General features: G+C 48.7%; 2 protein-coding genes across 3 annotated transcripts in view; one reads left to right on the plus strand and one right to left on the minus strand.

Annotated features, from left to right (window-relative positions):
• On the minus strand, nt 1-14,294 carry LOC120980419 (barrier-to-autointegration factor A-like). 2 transcript variants are annotated; one of them, XM_040409523.1, is made up of 4 exons: nt 14,285-14,294; nt 9,169-9,175; nt 6,173-6,313; nt 1-569 (listed from the first exon to the last, which is right to left on the minus strand). In XM_040409523.1, exons 3-4 carry the CDS (start codon nt 6,296-6,298, stop codon nt 423-425), a joined length of 273 nt encoding a protein of 90 aa, XP_040265457.1. In that variant the 5' UTR covers nt 6,299-6,313; nt 9,169-9,175; nt 14,285-14,294; the 3' UTR covers nt 1-422. The 2 variants fall into 2 exon arrangements, with proteins under 2 accessions (XP_040265457.1, XP_040265456.1); XM_040409522.1 differs by lacking the exon at nt 14,285-14,294 and having other exon boundaries at nt 9,169-9,276.
• Nucleotides 9,547-19,790, plus strand: part of EIF1AD (eukaryotic translation initiation factor 1A domain containing) — a 25,277-nt gene continuing 15,033 nt past the window's right edge. The window contains exons 1-2 of the mRNA XM_040409521.1: nt 9,547-9,718; nt 9,954-10,122. Coding sequence (XP_040265455.1) covers nt 10,036-10,122 — 87 coding nt within the window. The 5' untranslated portion in view covers nt 9,547-9,718; nt 9,954-10,035. The remainder of the gene's footprint in view (nt 9,719-9,953; nt 10,123-19,790) is intronic.

Here is a 19,790-nt window from a genome sequence, read left to right on the forward strand (position 1 = left end):
GAGAGATGCCGGGGTGGACCCCTACTGATCTGATAATGATGACCTATCATGACCTGATAATGATGACCTGATGCTGGATAACCCCTTTAATTTGTGTCAGATTGAATAACAGATTATCCTGTTTTTTTTTTATAAGATAAAGCAGCAATGGGCTATTCTTTGGAAACATTAAAAGATTTTTTTTGTCAGAATAAAGAGACATTACAATTATATCTACAATATGGAAAGGCTCGTCAATGAACATTCAGAAGCTCTAGGAATACAGGGAGCTGTTGTGACCAGAGGCACGTCGTCGTCTTTGTACATCTGGTCTTTTAGTTAGGGGCAATTGAATGCTTCTTGCTCATAGTTGGATATTGCAGGTTGCACAAGACATGGGTGTTCTTGGAACTTCAGAGGTTGAACTTTGGAAGGCAACAGTCTTACAAGAAAGCATCACACCATTCTTTTAGACAGGAAGAACAATCACGTGCTTGCTTTGCATTTGCGCCACAGATGTCCTTCAGCCAATCTGTAAATAGTTCTATGTCTTTCCTTAGCACGAGAAACTGACCCAAGACAATATACGCCTACAAAACAAAGAAACGGTGTATTAAGACAAAGCAAAGACTGATCTGATAACATCGCTCATGTTATTAAGGCCTCATGCACACGACTGTTGTTTTATTCCGTGTCCGTTGTTCCGTTTCTCTGCGGACCCATTGACTTTCAATGGGTCCGTTGAAAACTCGGCTAATGCACCGTTTTTCATTTGCGTTTTTAGAGACAATGTATTGTGAATGGGATATGCTCCGTTCAGGATGCATCAAGATGTCTTCCATTTGATTAGCATTTTGTTTTGTGACCAAACAAACCGGATCCATCACTAAAAACATGGTAAGGTTAATTTTACATCTGTGCTTTGGTTTCCAGTTTTGAGATCCAGCAGAGGATCTCAAAACCGGACCAAACCGGCTCGGTTTGATTTAACCCTTTCAACACCGGGCCTGTTTTCACCTTCCTGACCAGGCCATTTTTTGCAAATCCGACATGTGTCACTTTATGTGGTAATAACTTTTAAACGCTTTTACTTATCCAAGCCATTCTGAGAACGTTTTTTCATCACATATTGTACTTCATGACAGTAGTAAAATGGAGTAAAAAAATAAATAAATACAAAATTTACCAAAAATGTGGAAAAATTAGCAAATTTCAATTTCTCTACTTTTATAATAGATAGTAATAACTCCCCAAATAGTTATTAAATTTACATTCCCCATATGTTTACTTCATGCTTGGATCAATTTGTGAATGCCATTTTTTTGGGGATGTTAGAAGGCTTAGAAGCAAATCTTAAAGTTTTCTGAAAATTTCCAAAACCCACTTTTTAAAGGACCAGTTCAGGTCTGAAGTCACTTTTTGGGGCTTACATAATAGAAGCCACCCAAAAATGACCCCATTTTAGAAACTACACCCCTCAAGGTATTCAAAACTGATTTTACAAACTTTGTTAACCCTTTAGATGTTCCACAAGAATTAATGGAAAAATGGAGCGGAAATTTCAGAATTTCACTTTTGGCAGAATTTCCATTTTTTCCGCTAACAAAGCAAGGGTTAACAGTAGGGCTGCAGTAAACAAATATTTTAGTAATCAAGTATTCTATAGATTATATTTCCCGATTCATCGAGTAATCTAATAAGAAAAACCTTCTTAAAATAACGTGTTTCTTTCACAGCTGCAATATACATTCTGGTTCTGTCAGAAGAACAGCCAGCCAGAATGTACCATATCGGGTATAACTGGATACTGCCGGCTGCTGCAGCAATTGACTGTAATGGTGTAAAGGGTCTGGCCTTGTTACAGCATTCAAGCCAAGTTTGGACGATATCCAGCATGAATGCCAGAACATGGCCAGATGGCCTTGGACCACATTATAGTCAATAAGATTATGAGAGCAGAGCATATAGCTGGTTGTATCCGGCTATACCCATTACGGTATACTCCAGCAGGCTCGGGTTATGTTGTGATTTGTGAACTCCGTCAGTCTATTCCGGTGGAGGCTCAGACTGCTGGAGTACACCGGATGCCAATGCAATTTGCCAGCGCCAATGTGCCTCCATTAAACCCTCTCCAGAGTCTAAAAAACCAATAACTTTATATATGCCAAGTTGGCTGTATAAAGTTATTGGTTTGGAGGGGTTAATGGAAGCACCTTGGCAATGAGCATGTATAAAGTTATTGGTTTGAAGGGGTTAATGGAAACACGTTGGCATTAGGCATGTATAAAGTTATTGGTTTGGAGGGGTTAATGGAAGTTCCTTGGCAATGGGCATGTATAAAGTTATTGGTTTGTAGGGGTTAATGAAAGCACCTCCAAGGTGCCTTCATTAACCCCTCTCTAAACCAATAACTTTATACATGCCAAGGTGGTACCTCCATTAACCACTCTCCATCTGCCATTCAATATCAATTTACAGTGAGTGCCCCTGATTCCCCCCTGGCGTACCTCTGGTGCTGTTAACTTAAATTACCTAATGGCACTGGCACTAGTGAGGAGGGCGCAGCCGCAGACACATGGAGTCCGAGACCGTCTTCATCCCAGCATGCACTGGGACCTTACGTCACACACATCGTTAGCCAGCGTGCTGACGATGTATGTGCGCAACTGCGCATTACGCAAAGTCCTGCCTGCAGGGCGGTGCCATCTCTCTGGACTTTGGAAGACACTGAGCGGTGAGTGAGACGCTTAATTTCACTCACGCTCCGTGATCATGTGATGTAAACGATTACTCGATGCAGGGAAACTGCATCGAGGATTTTTTTGACTCGATTTAATCGAAGAATCGTTTCAGCCCTAGTTAACAGCCAAACAAAACAATATTTATTGCCCTGATTCTGTAGTTTACAGAAACACCCCATATGTGGTCGTAAACTGCTGTATGGGCAAACTGCAGGGCGGAGAAGAAAAGGAGCACCATGTGGTTTTTGGAGGGCAGATTTCACTGGGATAATTTTAAGTTGCCATGTCACATTTGAAGACCCCCTGATGCACCCCTAGACTAGAAACTCCAAAAAAGTTACCCCATTTTGGAAACTACGGGATAAGGTGGCAGTTTTGTTGGTACTATTTTAGGGTACATATGATTTTTGGCTGCTCTATATTACACTTTTTGTGAGGCAAGGTAACAAAAAATAGCTGTTTTGGGACAGTTTTAAATTTTTGTTATTTACAATGTTTATCTGACATGTTAGATCATGTGGTATCTTTATAGAGCAGGTTGTTAGACGCGACAATACCAAATATTGTTTGTTTCAGTTTTACATAATAAAGCTTTTTTTTTTTTTTTAATGATTTTTTATTGTCTCCATATTCTGAAACCCATAGTTTAAAATTTTGGGCAACTGTCTCAGGTAGGGTATCATTTTTTGCAGGATGAGATGATGGTTTGATTTGCACTATTTTGGGTAGCATATGACTTTTTGATCGCTTGCTATTACACCTTTTGTGATGTAAGGTGACAAAAAAAATAAATGGCTTTTTGACAGTTTTATTTATTTATTACCGTGTTCACCTGAGGGGTTAGGTCATGTGATATTTTTATAGAGCAGGTTGTTACGGACTCAGTGATACCCAATATGTATACTTTTTTATTTTATTTATTTTTTACACAATATTATATTTTTTGAAAAAAAAAAAATTATAATGTTTTAGTGTCTTCATAGTCTGGAAGCCATATTTTTTTTTTTTTTTTTTGGGCGATTGTCTTAGGTAGAGGCAAATTTTTTGCAGAATGAGGAGACTGTTAGATTGGTACTATTTTTGTATTATGTTTTTTTATTTTGGCACAGTTTTTATTTTATTGACGGTGTTCACCTGAGGGGTTAGGTCATGTGATATTTTATAGAGCAGGTCGATACGGACGCGGCGATACCTAAAATTTTATTTTGGGAAAAGGAGACTTTTACTTGAAACAAATTTTTTTTGTAAAAAACCTTTTTTACTTTATTTTTTGTCCCACTCTGGGACTTCAACTTTTGTGGGTCTGATCCCCTTTACAATGCATCACAATACAGGGGGCTGGATCTCACAGGCTGTCATGGAAAGCAGCCACGATTCCTGCCATCGGGTCCCCTGTCACAGCAGTGCGGAGACCCGATGGAAGCTCTCTGCCTCGGCACACAGCGCTGTCCGCGGCACATCAAGGGTTAATGCGCCGGCATCGGTGTTTTCACCGATGCCGGCGCATACAGTAGGGGTCCGGCTATCAGTGACTGCCGGACCCCTGCCGCTGATCGGGTGAGCGCAGCTCCTGCACCCGCCCGATCAGCGTGCCAGAATAGTACTGCGCTGGGCGGCAAGTCACGTCCCGCTATGCTGTACTATTACGGCACTGGGCGGGAAGGGGTTAACCCATCAGAATGCATCTGTTCTGTTAGGATGCAGTTGTGTTAAATAAAAATTTAACAAACCCGATCTGTCACTAAAACAATGTAAGGGCTCATTGCACACAATATGCGGGCACCGGCTGTATGTTCACAACATCACGGATGCGGACCAATTAACTTGAGAAAAATAGAAAATGTTCACGGACCCAGAGGTCGCAATAACGCCTGTACAAGCGTCCATGACGCTTGTTTAGTTGATTTTACTCCCTGGAAAAAGTCTAAGGCGTACCAATATGCCTCAGACTTTTCCCCCACATTCAGCAGCGCAGCAATGCTGCCTGTGCCTGAAATAACCAATAAAAAAGCTCCTTACAGCAAAAAGCTTTGTTATTGGTTGGGTATTGGCACGCCAAAGCGATACAGGTCAGGTCAGGCAGGGGAAGCCGGCGGGAGCTGTAAGGAGGAGGGGCCGGCTCCTGGGGGTGGCTGTAGTAAGGAGAGCAGGGCACGCTACCCAAAGACCGCGGGAAACATGACAGGGCCGCTGGAGAGCTAAGGAGCTGCGGACTCGTGTGACTGATCTGAGAGAAAAGTTGCCCGCGGCCTGTGATGTATTTTAATTACCGTAACTTTCGTACTCCTCGGGTAAAAATACTCCTCAAAAATGGTCAGGAGTATTTTTACTCTTCTGGAAAAAACGTAGTGCGACCTCTGCACGGACCTATTGAAGTTGAATAAGTCTGGATCAGTCTGCGGAATCCGCACGGATGTTGTCTGTGCAATTGCGGTCCCCAATGCACAGAACGGATCCAGGCACCACTGACTTACATTGTTTTTAGTGATGGATCGGGTTTGTTCAGTTTTGATGACCGCTTGCAGCGGTTTTGTGTCGGGTCACAAAATAGAATGCTGCAGGAACGGAATGCATCCTGGACGGAGCATACCCCACTCAGAATACATTGGCCCTAAACGGATTCTCTGCTGGATCTTAAAACTGGAATACCAAAACACTGATGTGAAAGTAATCTACGTGAATGGTGCCGGATCCATTTTATTTGGATCTTAAAAAAAAAAACAGGAAAAAAACGGATCCATCACCCATTGACTGACATTGTTTTTAGTGACGGATCCGGTCTGTTCCATTTTGATTTAACACAACCGCATCCTAACGGAACAGATGCCTCCTGATGTGTTATATCAAACCGTTATGGTCCACCAAACCAAAGCGCAGATGTGAAAGAGTCTAAAGTCTCATGTGCATGGCTGTATGAAACTTGATGCTAACTGCGGCATAAATACTGGGATTCTGAATTTGCCATGACCCAGTGCCAATAATAGATATATACCAAGGCGACATTCTGTAATTTATATATGCGAATAGGGTATAAGATATACAGTCACAGCATGTTCATTTTTGCTGTGGATTCTGCACAGAAAAGCCTCAGATCACCTCCACTGAATTAAAATGGCGCTAATCCATGTGCGGATCTCCCGACTTCCCCACAAGCAATGATTTTCTTTGAAAAAGATGCCTTATGCCAAATCCAGTACAGGTGAACACAGCATTATACCTTAGGTTGAATGCACACGGCCGCGTTCCGCGGCCGAGAGCGGTCCGTGGTATGCCGGGCTGGATTCCTGTTACTGTAGTGCAGCGGCGGCATGAAGCGCATGGCGTCATAGCAACCAATGACGCCGTGCGCTCCTGCTCTGAACAGGAATCCAGCCCGGCATACCACGGACCGCTCTCGGCCGCGGAACACGGCCGTGTGCATTCGGCCTTTACATGATCTATAAAAAGCTTACCTTGTCAAAGCCCTTATCAGCAAGCTTTCCTCCCAGTACATCACCAATGCCAGCAAGAGCCTTCACCGGCTTCTCTCCCATGGGCTCTGCCACAAAGTCTCTGTGTTTCTGTGATGTAGAAGACATCTTTGCTGGCTATACCTGAAGAAGCAGTGTTAGAAATATTGTTAAAATAATTTTCTTTACCAATGAAGGATCACAATGTCATCTGAATTTAAGGTTAAAAGGAGGTATTTTCTCTGTTTTCTTATATAAGAAGAGACAAACACACTGTATGGAGGTGCAGCAGAATGTCTGCGGTATATTGTTGAAGCTGAGTTTATATAGCCAATCTTGAGGCATAATGAAAATGGTTTGAACTAGTTTTAACATATTCACAGTTTGAAAGACATTTGGAAAAAGTTACCGACATTAACCACTTCAGCCCCCCTAGCTTAAACCCCCTTAATGACCAGACCACTTTTTACAATTCTGCACTACACTACTTTCACGGTTTATTGCTCGGTCATACAACTTACCACCCAAATGAATTTTACCTCCTTTTCTTCTCACTAATAGAGCTTTCATTTGGTGGTATTTCATTGCTGCTGACATTTTTACTTTTTTTTGTTATTAATCGAAATTGACCGAAATTTTTGCAAAAAAATGACATTTTTCACTTTCAGTTGTAAAATTTTTCAAATAAAACTACATTTCTATATAAATTTTTCTCTAAATTTATTGTGCTACATGTCTTTGATAAAAAAAAATGCAATAAGTGTATATTTATTGGTTTGGGTAAAAGTTATAGCGTTTACAAACTAATTTTTAAACGAATTTTTGAAGCAGCTCTGACTTTCTGAGCACCTGTCATGTTTCCTGAGGTTCTATAATGCCCAGACAGTAGAAACACCCCACAAATGACCCCATTTCGGAAAGTAGACACCCTAAGGTATTCGCTGATAGGCATAGTGAGTACTGCGCCTGCGCGAGACTTCGCTCGGCCGTCAGGGAGGGGGGAGGAGAGGGATGAGACGCTGTGGGCGGTTAGGGATTCTGGAGGAAGGCGTTTTGGGCACTGTAAAAGGGGCGTTACTGGGCACACAAAGGGGAACATAACGCCCCTCTGGGCACCTTCAGAGTTAATTTGCATAATTATAAAAGTCGTTTTTCTGCAAAACTACTGGACGGATTACAATATAGAAGAGCACAGCCGATTCAAGGTAAGCTGTGGAGCATGACTGCTTTAAAATCTGAATTTGGGTTATGAGAGGCGACAGACTCCCTTTAAAAGGGGTTCAGAGCTCGGACATACCCTTATTTTCACCCAGTCAGGCACCCCCCCCCCCCGGCTAGCATCACAGCATCTAATGCTCTGATGCGCTCCCTTGCCCTGCACTAGATCGCGGGCTCTTTTGTTTATCATAACACTGCAGGACGGAAGCTTCCGCCCGGCAGTGTGTTCGGTGACGTCACCGGCTCTGATGGGCGGGATTTAGCGCTGCCCTAGCCATTTTACTGGCTAGGGCAGTGCTAAAGCCTGCCCATCAGTGCCTGGCTTCCTGCCAGACCCATGGAGAGTACGGAACTCCTAAAAATGCCTTTGCCCTTCGCGATTTAGCACAGGGCAAAGGAGAGCATCGGAGCATGAACTGCTCCAATGCTCAAGTCAGGGGGGCTTCCTGGGTGGAAATGGGGATATGCCCGGGTTCAGCTCTGAACACAGACAACCCCTTTAAGTCTACTTGGATTTGTGTGCATATCCTGGGAAATTCATGTTTTCTTTCATGTTTCCGTTCGGACACCGTTTGGTATTCGTTTAGCTTATATGGATTCACAACAGGTTTACTGATATATATATGGGCAACGTGTAACTCTTGCTCTTTATGAACTAGTAGAATGCTGGCACCTCCAATATTACTATGAAACTGGTATTCATTACTTACAGCAGAAATAGGTTAGAAACCCATGTAATGTTCATCAATCTATATTGGTATATAGAGATGTGATGGCACACTCACATGTGGTGAGAGAATGGAGTAGATGAGTATCTTTGGTTGTAATTATATTTATTTTTGGCACAAAACGGGAGAGATCTTCTATGTTGACAAAAGTTGAAATGTCTTAAGAATATTTAGTGAAGTATGCTATTCCTGAATGTGCAAGTATTCCTTTGATGGGATATAGCAGTATAATGTTCTGTGTGAGCTGAGTACACACGGATGTAGCGTGTAAACTAAACATACAAAGTGCATCTCTATACACCCAACAGTTTGAGTGTACCGGTGATTGGTGAACCACTGAATAACTACATTGCTATATTGGAATAGGATTATAACAACTGTCGCCGTGTAGCCCTAGCCTAATAGTTCTCTATTACGGTCTATGGCAAATGCAACCAGAAGATCACAGGTTTTAGTCCCCCTAGAGGGCTAAAAGTGTGAGCAAAAAGAAAAGTTACATTAAAGAAACCCAAAAATATTAAACATTCTAATCACATCCTTTTCCCAATCTTACATATAAAAATAAATGTTATTGCCGCGTCCAAAAACATCTGGGCTATTAAATATAAGAACATTGCCCCGCGCAGTGAACGCCATAAAAATATTAATCACGTCACACCACTGACTCATTACAAACAATGTTGCACGAGTGGGTGGAACCGTCCACCCTGATTTACACTCCCCCTTCGGGACAGCAGGATCCTGGGGCTTGTAGGCAAGACTACAGCAACATGGGAAGGCAGATAAAGATGGCGGCCCAGCACGGGGAAAGCAGAAAGAAGCAACAGCAAGAATCCCGCATCATGTGCCCCCGCAGACTGTGTGAACGAGCCCAGGGGAACAGCCCCTGCAGCAGAACTGTCCCCCCCCCCGGATCAGTGCTGGGAACAGAAGCACCGCCCGGCACATCAGTACACTCATACATGCAAGCTCCATGTTCCCCCTCCCCAGCCTCTGCTGACACATTCCCTACTTTTAAAAATACTAACCCATCCCTGACCAGTGCCAACTAACCTTTATGCTCGTGTATGAACCTTCCCGCCAAGCAGCCGCACACTCTGCAAATGTTTCCGGCCACAACTTTAGTAACTATTTAGTACTTCCGGTGACGGTCGCATCACTTCCGGTGCGCCGCCTCACTTCCGGTATAAGAATCTGGCAGAACACCGGTGTAAGGGTATTGCCCATTGGTGACGTAACCGGAAGCCTCTCGCGGCCATGTTTGTACTCCAACGTCTAAACGCCATACGTCGTAAGGTCACAAGGCCACGTGACATGCTAAAGTCACGTGGGTTTGAATGAACCGCGGGACGTACCAACAGAGAACGATCTACATCTCATGTGCTCTGGTAATAAAGATTAGTAATATAAAATAAAAGTATCTGACCTATTCGTGGTGTTAACGGTGAGGCGCGCGGTCACTTTCGGATTCAGGCTTCCAGTGTCACATGACCCTGTGACGTCAGAAGGGCCTTAAGGCGCATGGAGTTTAGACACTACTATGCCAGAGTTAGTGACTAGAGCCCGGAAGCGGCAGCTCACAGAACACATGTGATACTTAGTGGTAAGTGTAAACGTCATGCGTGTTACCATAGATGTACGGGCGCCTGTACCTTGCTGTGACGTAATGCTGGGTGCAGCCTTTCTACAGAGCGTGTTATCATACCTTGTGTACAGGCTCAGGTCCACCAGCCTGGCTGCCAGGGCATGCTGGGAGTTGTAGTTTCCCAATTGATAGAGGTTGTAGGGAGGGATGCTGTATAATGCAGACGTTTATAGTCCTTTACATTGTGTTTTAGGTAGTCCTCCTTGCAATGTTTTGAGGAAGCAGCGGAAGACCCTTATCTCCTGGAATACCCTTCACTGTTTACACCCAAGACCATGTCCAAGGCGACCAAAAGAAAACACGTGGTGAAGGAGGTTCTTCTGGATTATGTTCAGCCTTCTGAGAATCAGCGCATCGTGAGAGTGAGTGCCCGCACGTTACCACCCGTCTCCTTCTGAAGACTGAACGTACACCTCGTGGGCAGAAATCTGGCTTCTGTCAAATCCAGGGAGACTTAAAGGTGTTTTCCAGGATTTTTATACGAATGACTTATCCTCTGAATAGGCCATCAGTAGTGTTGAGCGAACTTGTGTTTCTCGCCCATATTCCTTGGGGGACACAGGAAACCATGGGTATAGCTCTGCTCCCTAGGAGGCGTGACACTAAGTGAAAGCTGTAAGCCCCTCCTCCATCAGCTATACCCCTCAGCCTGGAGAAGAGACTGCCAGTTTTTGCTTAGTGTCCAAGGAGGCAAGACACCCCCTGCTTATGCAGGGTTGTTTTCCTATAATTTTTAATTTTTTGCGTTATTTGTTGTTTTAATTCGATTTTTTTCTACTTACAGGGACAACAGAGGCGCATTAGACCCCTCTGTTTCTCCCGGGGTTGAGTTGCGCCAGTGCCGGTAATACCGCACTGCCGCCTCCCCCACAGAAGACAAGGTGGACCAGGGCAGCCTCGCTCCCCTGCGTCCCGCCAGCTCAAGGGTCGCCCGCACGCCAAGTCCCTCCCCCGGCTTCCTGCCACTGCGGTGCCAGTAGCTGAAGGGGCGACCCTGCTGGATGGATTGAGGGCGAAGACAGCGTATGGTGAGAGTGGCTGCTCCAGCCTCCCCTTCCTTCCCACTGCTGCTACATCGAGCCCCCCCCCCATGGGCATATCTTACCGGCACCTTACCGGGTATCATTTGGGGGGGACTTTGTCAGGGCAAAAATCCACTTTATTAGCGGCAGGGCACGAACTCATAGAAGGGAGGTTCCCTTCAGGGAACGGCTGTAGGCTGGGGGCCGTTTTTCCTTGGCACGAACAGGCGCCATAGCTGGCCGGCACTCATCCAATCTTGGGGGTTAAAATCATTTTGCCGCGCGCGCGGCTTTGCGTCTCTTCAGCGCGGCGAGGGGTGGGCGGAGCTTCATAGCGCTCCGCTACTTCCGGGTTCGTCGGGCTCCACATCGCATACTGCGTGGAATCCTCTCTACGTCCGATCCTGAAGCTGTTCATCCCCGTGCCGGCTGCCTCCCCTCCACAGCCTCCTTCTGTCTGCTTCCCTTGCTGCTGCCGCTTGCAGGGTCTGGTAGGACTGTTAACCCCCTCCGTGCCAGTACTGTTGTTGGGTGTAATCTCCGTTCCTTTTGCCCTGGGGTCTCCCATAAGGCAACATTTCCACCATGTCAGACCCTTCTGCAGCTGCCAAGCCTTGGTACCATGCCTGTACTGCTTGTAGGGAACCCTTTCCCCGGGGGCAGTCTGATCCGCACTGTCCTGCATGCCGAGCTCCACCGCAGCCTCAGTCGCCCGCTGTGTCGCTCCCTGCCTCCTCTGACCCGCCTGACTGGGCTAGATCCCTGTCCCAGGCCGTGGAAAGCCTCACTCATGTTGTGGGCCGCCTAATAGACAGGCCACCTACCCCGCAGGACGCTACTTTTACTGTCGCGCCCTCCGGGTCCACCGCTTCTGCCGCTGCAGCGGGTTCACTCCCTCTTAGTGACCCCTCCCGAGCTAGGCACTCTCAGAAGCGTCTTAGAGTAGAGCGAGCCTCCTCCTCGGATGCCTCCCTCTCCCCGCCACGCGTGCGCACCCAGACGAGCCTCTCCTCTCCAAAGGATTCGCTCTCTGAAGGTGAATTGGCGGTTTCAGATTTGGAAATGGACTCGGCCCTGCCGTCCAAGCTAGCCTCAGCGATGAGTCAACTCATCTCGGATATTCGTGACACCTTTAAGGTGCAGGATGACCCCCCTAGCTCTGACGCAGCTAGCGTCTCCTTTATCAGACCCAGGCAGGCCTCAAAAGTCTTTCCAATCCACTCTGATTTCTCCTCCGTGGTGTCTAAGGCTTGGGCTCGCCCGGACGCCCGTTTTGTCAATCCCAAGAAGCTGGACATTTGCTATCCATTTCCAGCCGATGTCGTGGCCACCTGGTCGTCCCCACCCAAGGTGGACCCCCCTGTGGCCCGTCTGTCAAAAAACACGGCCATCCCTGTTCCCGACGGGTCCTCTCTTCAGTCAGCGGAGGACCGTCGCATGGAGACCCTTTCCAAGGGCATTTTTGCTGCCTCCGGTTCTGCTCTCAGACCGGTTTTTGCCTCTGCTTGGGCAGGTAAAGCAATCTCTGCTTGGGGTGCGCAGCTGGAACAGGAGTTGGACTCGGACGTCCCCATCCAGGACCTACGTTCCTTGGCTCAGCTTATTATTCGGGCCGGGAATTTTGTTTGTGAGGCCTCCCTTGATGCGGGAGCCCTTATTGCACGCTCCTCCGCCCTGGCGGTTTCCGTCAGGAGGGAGCTCTGGCTGAAAGTTTGGAAAGCGGACGCTGCCTCCAAACGTTCCTTGGCGGGGCTACCGTTTGCGGGTTCCCGCCTTTTCGGGGTCCGCCTAGACGAGCTTATTTCGGAGGCCACGGGTGGTAAAAGCACCCATCTCCCTCAACCCCAAGCCAGGGGCGCCCCCCGCGGACGCCCCGGTGCGTCTCGTTTTCGGTCCTCCCGCAGGACCTCTGGGGCTCCCCCCGCAGCTGCCGCTTCGGCCCCTCCCCAGGATAAACGTAGGAAGCCGTTTTTTCGGGCACAGCCCTCCTGGCGCAGGCCGCAGGCTGCCCGCACACCCGCAGCAAAGCAATCCTCTGCCTGAAGGCGCGCCCCCACCCACCCGGGTGGGGGGCCGGCTCCTCCTTTTCAGGGACATCTGGATGGCTCACATCTCCGACGCCTGGGCTCTCGAAATTGTGTCCTCAGGATACAAAATCGAATTTGCGTCTTTCCCTCCAGATCGGTTCTTTCGCTCCCGCCCCCCGCGGGACCCGAAAAGCGCGGCTGCGTTCTCCGCGGCTGTTCAAGCCTTACTGGACAGAGGGGTGATTACCCCCGTTCCTCTAGAGGAAAGGTTCCAAGGGTTCTATTCGAACCTCTTTGTTGTTCCCAAGAAGGGAGGTTCGGTGCGGCCCATTTTGGACCTCAAAAAGCTCAACCGTTTTCTCTTCCTTCGACGGTTTCGGATGGAGTCCCTCCGTTCCGCGGTGGCTTCCCTGGAGCAGGGAGATTTCATGTCTTCCATCGATATACAGGATGCCTACCTCCATGTTCCGGTAGCCCGGTGTCACCATCGCTTCCTCCGATTCGCCGTGGGGGACCTCCACTTCCAGTTTGTCGCCCTTCCCTTTGGGCTGGCAACAGCCCCCCGGGTGTTCACCAAGGTCCTGGCCCCGGTTTTGGCCTTACTCCGTTCCAGGGGTGTTTTTCTGCTACCATACTTGGACGATATCCTCATCAAGGCTCCGTCCCTTTCTCAAGCGGTTGCCAGCGTGGATCTCACTCTAGAGACTCTGACGAGGTTCGGTTGGGTCATCAACTTCCCCAAGTCCTCCCTTCCCCCCTCCAGACAACTGGTCTTCCTGGGAATGCTTTTAGACACGGGAGCGGCGGAAGTACGTCTTCCCTCGGAAAAACGTCTGATCCTCCGTGGGGCGGTTCGGGGTCTCCTTCTCCACCGTCGACCGTCCTTCCGCTTCTGCATGCGGGTCTTGGGGCAGATGGTTGCCTGCTTCGAGGCGATTCCGTTTGCGCAGTTTCACTCCCGCCCTCTCCAACGGGCGATCCTCTCCTCCTGGGACAAATCGCCGCAGTCTCTGGATCATCCCTTCCATCTATCGCCTCCGGTGAGGTCATCTCTCCGCTGGTGGTTACAGTCCCCTCTTCTGGGCAGGTCTTTTCTGCCACTCAACTGGTTGGTGGTTACAACCGATGCCAGTCTCTTGGGCTGGGGAGGCGTGTTTCCTCCCCGATCCGTCCAGGGCATTTGGTCTCCATCGGAGTCCAAACTCTCGATCAATGTCCTGGAGCTGAGAGCGGCCCTTTTGTCTCTACGACACTGGACTCATCTGTTGAAGGGTCATCCAGTTCGTGTACAATCGGACAACGCCACGGCTGTGGCGTACATAAACCACCAGGGGGGCACTCGCAGCGCTGCTGCAATGAGGGAGGTCTCCAGCATTCTCCGTTGGGCGGAAGCCCACGTCCCGGCCCTATCGGCAATTTTTATTCCAGGGGTGGACAATTGGGCGGTGGACTTCCTCAGTCGCACCACTGTCGACCCCGGCGAGTGGTCTCTTCACCCGGAGGTATTCGAGGCCATTTGCCTTCGTTGGGGCATACCGGACGTGGACCTCATGGCCTCCAAGTTCAATCACAAGGTCCCCGCCTATCTGTCCAGGGCCAGGGATCCGGGAGCTTGCGGAGCCGACGCCCTCGTTCTTCCTTGGCGAGGCTTCGCGCGTCCATACATATTCCCTCCCATCCCACTCCTGCCCAAGGTCCTTCGGAAGATCGCGGCGGAAGGCGTCTCGGTGATTCTGGTCGCTCCGGACTGGCCCCGCCGGTCTTGGTATGCCGACCTCATGCTGCTCCTGGCAGACGCGCCCTGGCCGCTGCCCGCCAGGGAAGATCTTCTCTCTCAGGGACCGATCTTCCACCCGCGTTTAAGGTCCCTACGTTTGACGGCGTGGTTGTTGAGACCACCGTCCTGACACGTAGGGGTTTTTCTGCGGACGTCGTCCGCACCATGATCCGCGCCCGTAAGCCGTCCTCTTCTAGGATCTATTATAGGACCTGGAGGACCTATTTGGGGTTCTGTGCCGATCTAGGGATTCCTCCGCTCCGCTTTTCTCTCCCCACCGTTTTGTCCTTCCTGCAGAGCGGACTTGCCCAAGGTCTGGGTCTTAGTTCTTTGAAGGGTCAGGTGTCTGCGCTGTCCATTTTGTTTCAGCGCCCACTGGCCCCCCTTGGTCCTGTCAAGACCTTCCTTCAGGGCGTGGCTCACGCGGTTCCCCCGTACCGGCCTCCGGTACCGCCCTGGGACCTGAACCTGGTTCTCTCAGCGCTCCAGGCTTCTCCTTTCGAGCCTCTGCGGACGGTTTCCTTGCGACTTCTGTCCTGCAAGGTTATTTTCCTTGTAGCAGTCACCTCTCTTCGGAGGGTGTCCGAATTGGCTGCACTCTCCTGTCTGGAACCTTTCCTAGTGTTCCACCAGGACAAGGTAGTTCTTCGTCCGGTCCCTTCCTTCCTTCCTAAGGTGGTCTCCGCCTTTCATCTGAACGAGGACATCGTTCTCCCCTCTTTGTGTCCTTCCCCTTCCCACCCTAGGGAGAGGGAACTTCATCGCCTGGACGTTGTCAGGGCGCTCAAGGCTTACCTGGAGGTAACCGGCTCTTTCAGGCGTACTGACTCGCTCTTTGTGGTTCCGGAGGGGTCGCGCAGAGGGTTGGCGGCATCCAAAGTTGCTATCGCCCGTTTTGTCAAGATGGCTGTTACTGAGGCTTATCTCGCCAAGGGCAAGGTTCCGCCCCTCGGTGTTACCGCTCATTCCACTAGAGCGGTCGGGGCTTCCTGGGCTCAGAGAAATCGGGCTTCTACGGAGCAGATTTGCAAGGCGGCCACTTGGTCCTCCTTGCACACCTTCACCAAGTTCTACAGGGTGCATACTCATGCGTCGGCTGACGCTGCTTTAGGTCGTCTGGTGTTGCAGGCGGCAGTTGATTAATGCCTCCGGTGTTGGTCTAGTTTGTTCTGGTCCCTCCCTTCTGGGACTGCTCTGGAACGTCCCATGGTTTCCTGTGTCCCCCAAGGAATATGGGCGAGAAAAGGAGACTTTTGTATTACTTACCAGTAAAGTCTCTTTCTCGCTCTTCCTTGGGGGACACAGCACCCGCCCTTCATTTGGGTTTACAGTTGTGGTTCCGGCTTGGTTGCCCCCGTTGGGGCTTGACGGTTCTTTTTCCGGTTGGTGGTTATCTTTCACTACTTGGACACGCAACTGGCAGTCTCTTCTCCAGGCTGAGGGGTATAGCTGATGGAGGAGGGGCTTACAGCTTTCACTTAGTGTCACGCCTCCTAGGGAGCAGAGCTATACCCATGGTTTCCTGTGTCCCCCAAGGAAGAGCGAGAAAGAGACTTTACTGGTAAGTAATACAAAAGTCTCCTTTTTCAAGTTCAGCATACAGGGTTTGGGTTATCTGAGAATTCTGCTATCTATTCCTCTACCACGGACCATATGGTCAGTCGTAGCAGAATCCACAACGGAATACTTAGATAACCCGAACCTTGTACGCCAAACTTGAAAACACATGTTCGCTCATCCCTAGTCATCAGTATCTGATTGGTGGGGGTCTCGCACCTGGGACACCCACAGATCAGCTGTTTTGAGAAGGCAGCGGCGAACCTGTGAGCGTCGCAGCCTTCTCTCAGCTCACCAAGCACTTTGTCGTACATTGTATAGTGGCTGTGCTTGGTATCATCCACTTCTACGGGGCTGAGCTGAACGTGTCGTCACTGACCTAAAAAAGCAGAGAGAAGGCAGTGGCACCCACAAGAGCACAGGTGCCTTCTCAAACAGCTGATTGTCAGGGGTCCCGGGTGTCCAGAGGATAGGTCATCAGTATAAAAATATCAGAAAACGCCTTTAAAGGGAATGACCTATTGTTTAAAGGGGTTGTCCACTTTTGTAATATTAATAGGTGGGGAGCTGTTGGAACGGCTGGCAGGTATAGTGAAGAGAAGGCAGCACTCATGCAAGCGCTGCTTTCTCTTAAAGGACATGGACACCCTTTGTTAAAAAAAATATTTTTAAACTAATTTATGTGGAGAAAATCATTTCTCCAATTGGTTGTATTTATCTATCGTTTATCGTTTTGATTCTACTGCTTTCTGTGCTTCCTATGCACAGCAGGCTGCACTCGGTGAGTTTACAGAGAATCCGTCATCTGCTTGAAACAGCAGATATAACCCCTTCCATGCTGTGGTCCACTGTATGGAAGGGGCTAACCATCGAGTCGCTGCTCTACTGTGGCAGCTGCTGGACAGAACACAAACACCCGCCTTTCCCTCTTGTACTTTTGTGGAGGAGGGAATCGCGTGGTGCTGCTGCTGCCGCCAGCTCTCATCCAGAGGGTTCGTACCCTCACTGCACTATTGAAGTGCTAACCCCTACCCCCAGTTCAGGATGGCCAGCACGGCTGTCCTCCCCTCTACCCTCTCTTGTCCTCTGCCGGCTGCTGGACAAATCCCCCCCCCCCCCCTTTCCCCATCGGGCTGCTATGGCAGCGTCCCCATGGTTACCGTGGCAACCGGACGCCTTCACAGGCTTCCGGCTTGCCATGGTATATCTGAACCTGATCAGGCTCCTGCTAAAGGCAGGAGCCTGATCAGGCTTAGTGTACTTGCAAATACACTGCAGTACACTATACAGTGTACTGCAGATGCATCAGACCCACTGGATCTTGAAGAATCAACTGGGTCTGGGTAAAAAAAACACCATGCTTCTAACTATAATTAATGTAAAAACAGATCATTGGTTAAAAATGTAAAAAATAAAAAACACTAAACATGTTTGGTATCGCCATGTCCGTAATGACCTGATCTATAAAAGGATTACGTTACTTTTACCGCACGGTGAACACCATAAAAAAAAAAAAAAGATGGAATTGCAATTTTGACTACCTCACTTCCCAAAAATGGTATAAAAAGTGATCAAAAGTGTCATATGTACCCAAAATTAGTACCAATCAAAGCGTCACCTCATCCCGCTAAAAATTAGCCCCTACATAAGACAATTGGCCAAAAAATAAAAAAAATATGGCTTTTAGAAAATAGACACAAAAACAGGATTAAAAAAAAAAAAAATGCTTTTATTGTGCAAAATAAAATAAAAAAAAGACATATTAGGTGTTGCCCTGTCCGTAATTACCTGCTCTATAAAAATATCATGTGATCCAACCCATCTGGTGAACGGCATAAAAAGAAAATAAAAAATCTGGCCAAAAAAGCTATTTTTTCCTTCGCCCATGACAGCACCACACGAGAGAGAGGATCCGCTCCCACAGACAGGAAACCTGCAGAATAAAAGGGCGGACACACTCTCCTCCCAATTCAGTGTGGTTTCCTGTCTGGGGAAGCATGCCGTTTTTTCCTTTCAGGTTCCCTCCCTCTTGTGCTCCTACGCTGAACCCTATAGTGGGCTGGATTTCTCCCTGTCGTACCTGCTGTCCCCAGGATTATATTGCGGCATCTCGGGTGCGATGGGACAGGCAGATGCACAGCCAAACTCCTGAGGGAGTACATTGTGTGCTGGAGCATGCAGTGCCTGGCGGCATCGGTGATGCTCTAGAGCAAGCATGTCAAACTCAAAGGCTAACATGGGCCAACAAAACAAAATTTAAGTTTGTGGGCCGCATCAAAAAAAAAAAAAAAAATTGTACATTTTCATAGAACAACATTGTTGTTTCATGACTGCTGACCCCCAACATCCCGTTGCTATATATATATAATATTATATAAACTTCACTATAAGACGCACCTAGGTTTTTGAGGAGGAAAATAAGAAAAAAATATTTTTAACCAAAAGTTGTGCTTTTGGTGGGCTTTGAATTAATGGTGGTCTGTGCATGACACTATTATGGGGGGATCTGTGGATGACGCACTGTCATGTGGGGGATCTGTGGATGGCACTGTTATGGGGGATCTGTGGATGGCGCTGTTATGGGGGATCTGTGGATGGCGCTGTTATGGGGGATCTGTGGATGGCGCTGTTATGGGGGATCTGTGGATGGCGCTGTTATGGGGGATCTGTGGATGGCGCTGTTATGGGGGATCTGTGGATGGCGCTGTTATGGGGGATCTGTGGATGGCGCTGTTATGGGGGATCTGTGGATGGCGCTGTTATGGGGGATCTGTGGATGGCGCTGTTATGGGGGATCTGTGGATGGCGCTGTTATGGGGGATCTGTGGATGGCGCTGTTATGGGGGATCTGTGGATGGCGCTGCTATGGGGTGGGATATCTGTGGATGGCGCTGCTATGGGGTGGGGGATCTGTGGATGGCATTGTTATGGGGTGGGGGATCTGTGGATGGCATTGTTATGGGGTGGGGGATCTGTGGATGGCATTGTTATGGGGTGGGGGGATCTGTGGATGGCATTGTTATGGGGTGGGGGATCTGTGGATGGCATTGTTATGGGGTGGGGGATCTGTGGATGGCATTGTTATGGGGTGGGGGGATCTGTGGATGGCATTGTTATGGGGTGGGGGGATCTGTGGATGGCATTGTTATGGGGTGGGGGGATCTGTGGATGGCATTGTTATGGGGTGGGGGGATCTGTGGATGGCATTGTTATGGGGTGGGGGGATCTGTGGATGGCATTGTTATGGGGTGGGGGGATCTGTGGATGGCATTGTTATGGGGTGGGGGGATCTGTGGATGGCATTGTTATGGGGTGGGGGGATCTGTGGATGGCATAGTTATGGGGTGGGGGGATCTGTGGATGGCATTGTTATGGGGTGGGGGGATCTGTGGATGACACTGCTATATGTCATCCACAGATCCCCCTCATAACAGTGTCCCCCAATACACCGGCCCCGCCGCTCACCAAAGTATTTATAAACGTGAATCCTTATCCTGTTAAGTTGAACTAACGCTGCGCTCTCCCATGTCCCCTGTATCCCCACAGCACTTACGAACACGCTTCCATAGCAGGCAGAGCGGACGGCACCAGTAACGTCACTCACTGACGTTGCGCGTCTGCTCCGCCTGCTTCATTCATAAAGTGGG

The sequence above is a fragment of the Bufo bufo genome, chromosome 10, assembly GCF_905171765.1.
Source record: "Bufo bufo chromosome 10, aBufBuf1.1, whole genome shotgun sequence".
NCBI classification, from domain to species: Eukaryota; Metazoa; Chordata; class Amphibia; order Anura; family Bufonidae; genus Bufo; species Bufo bufo.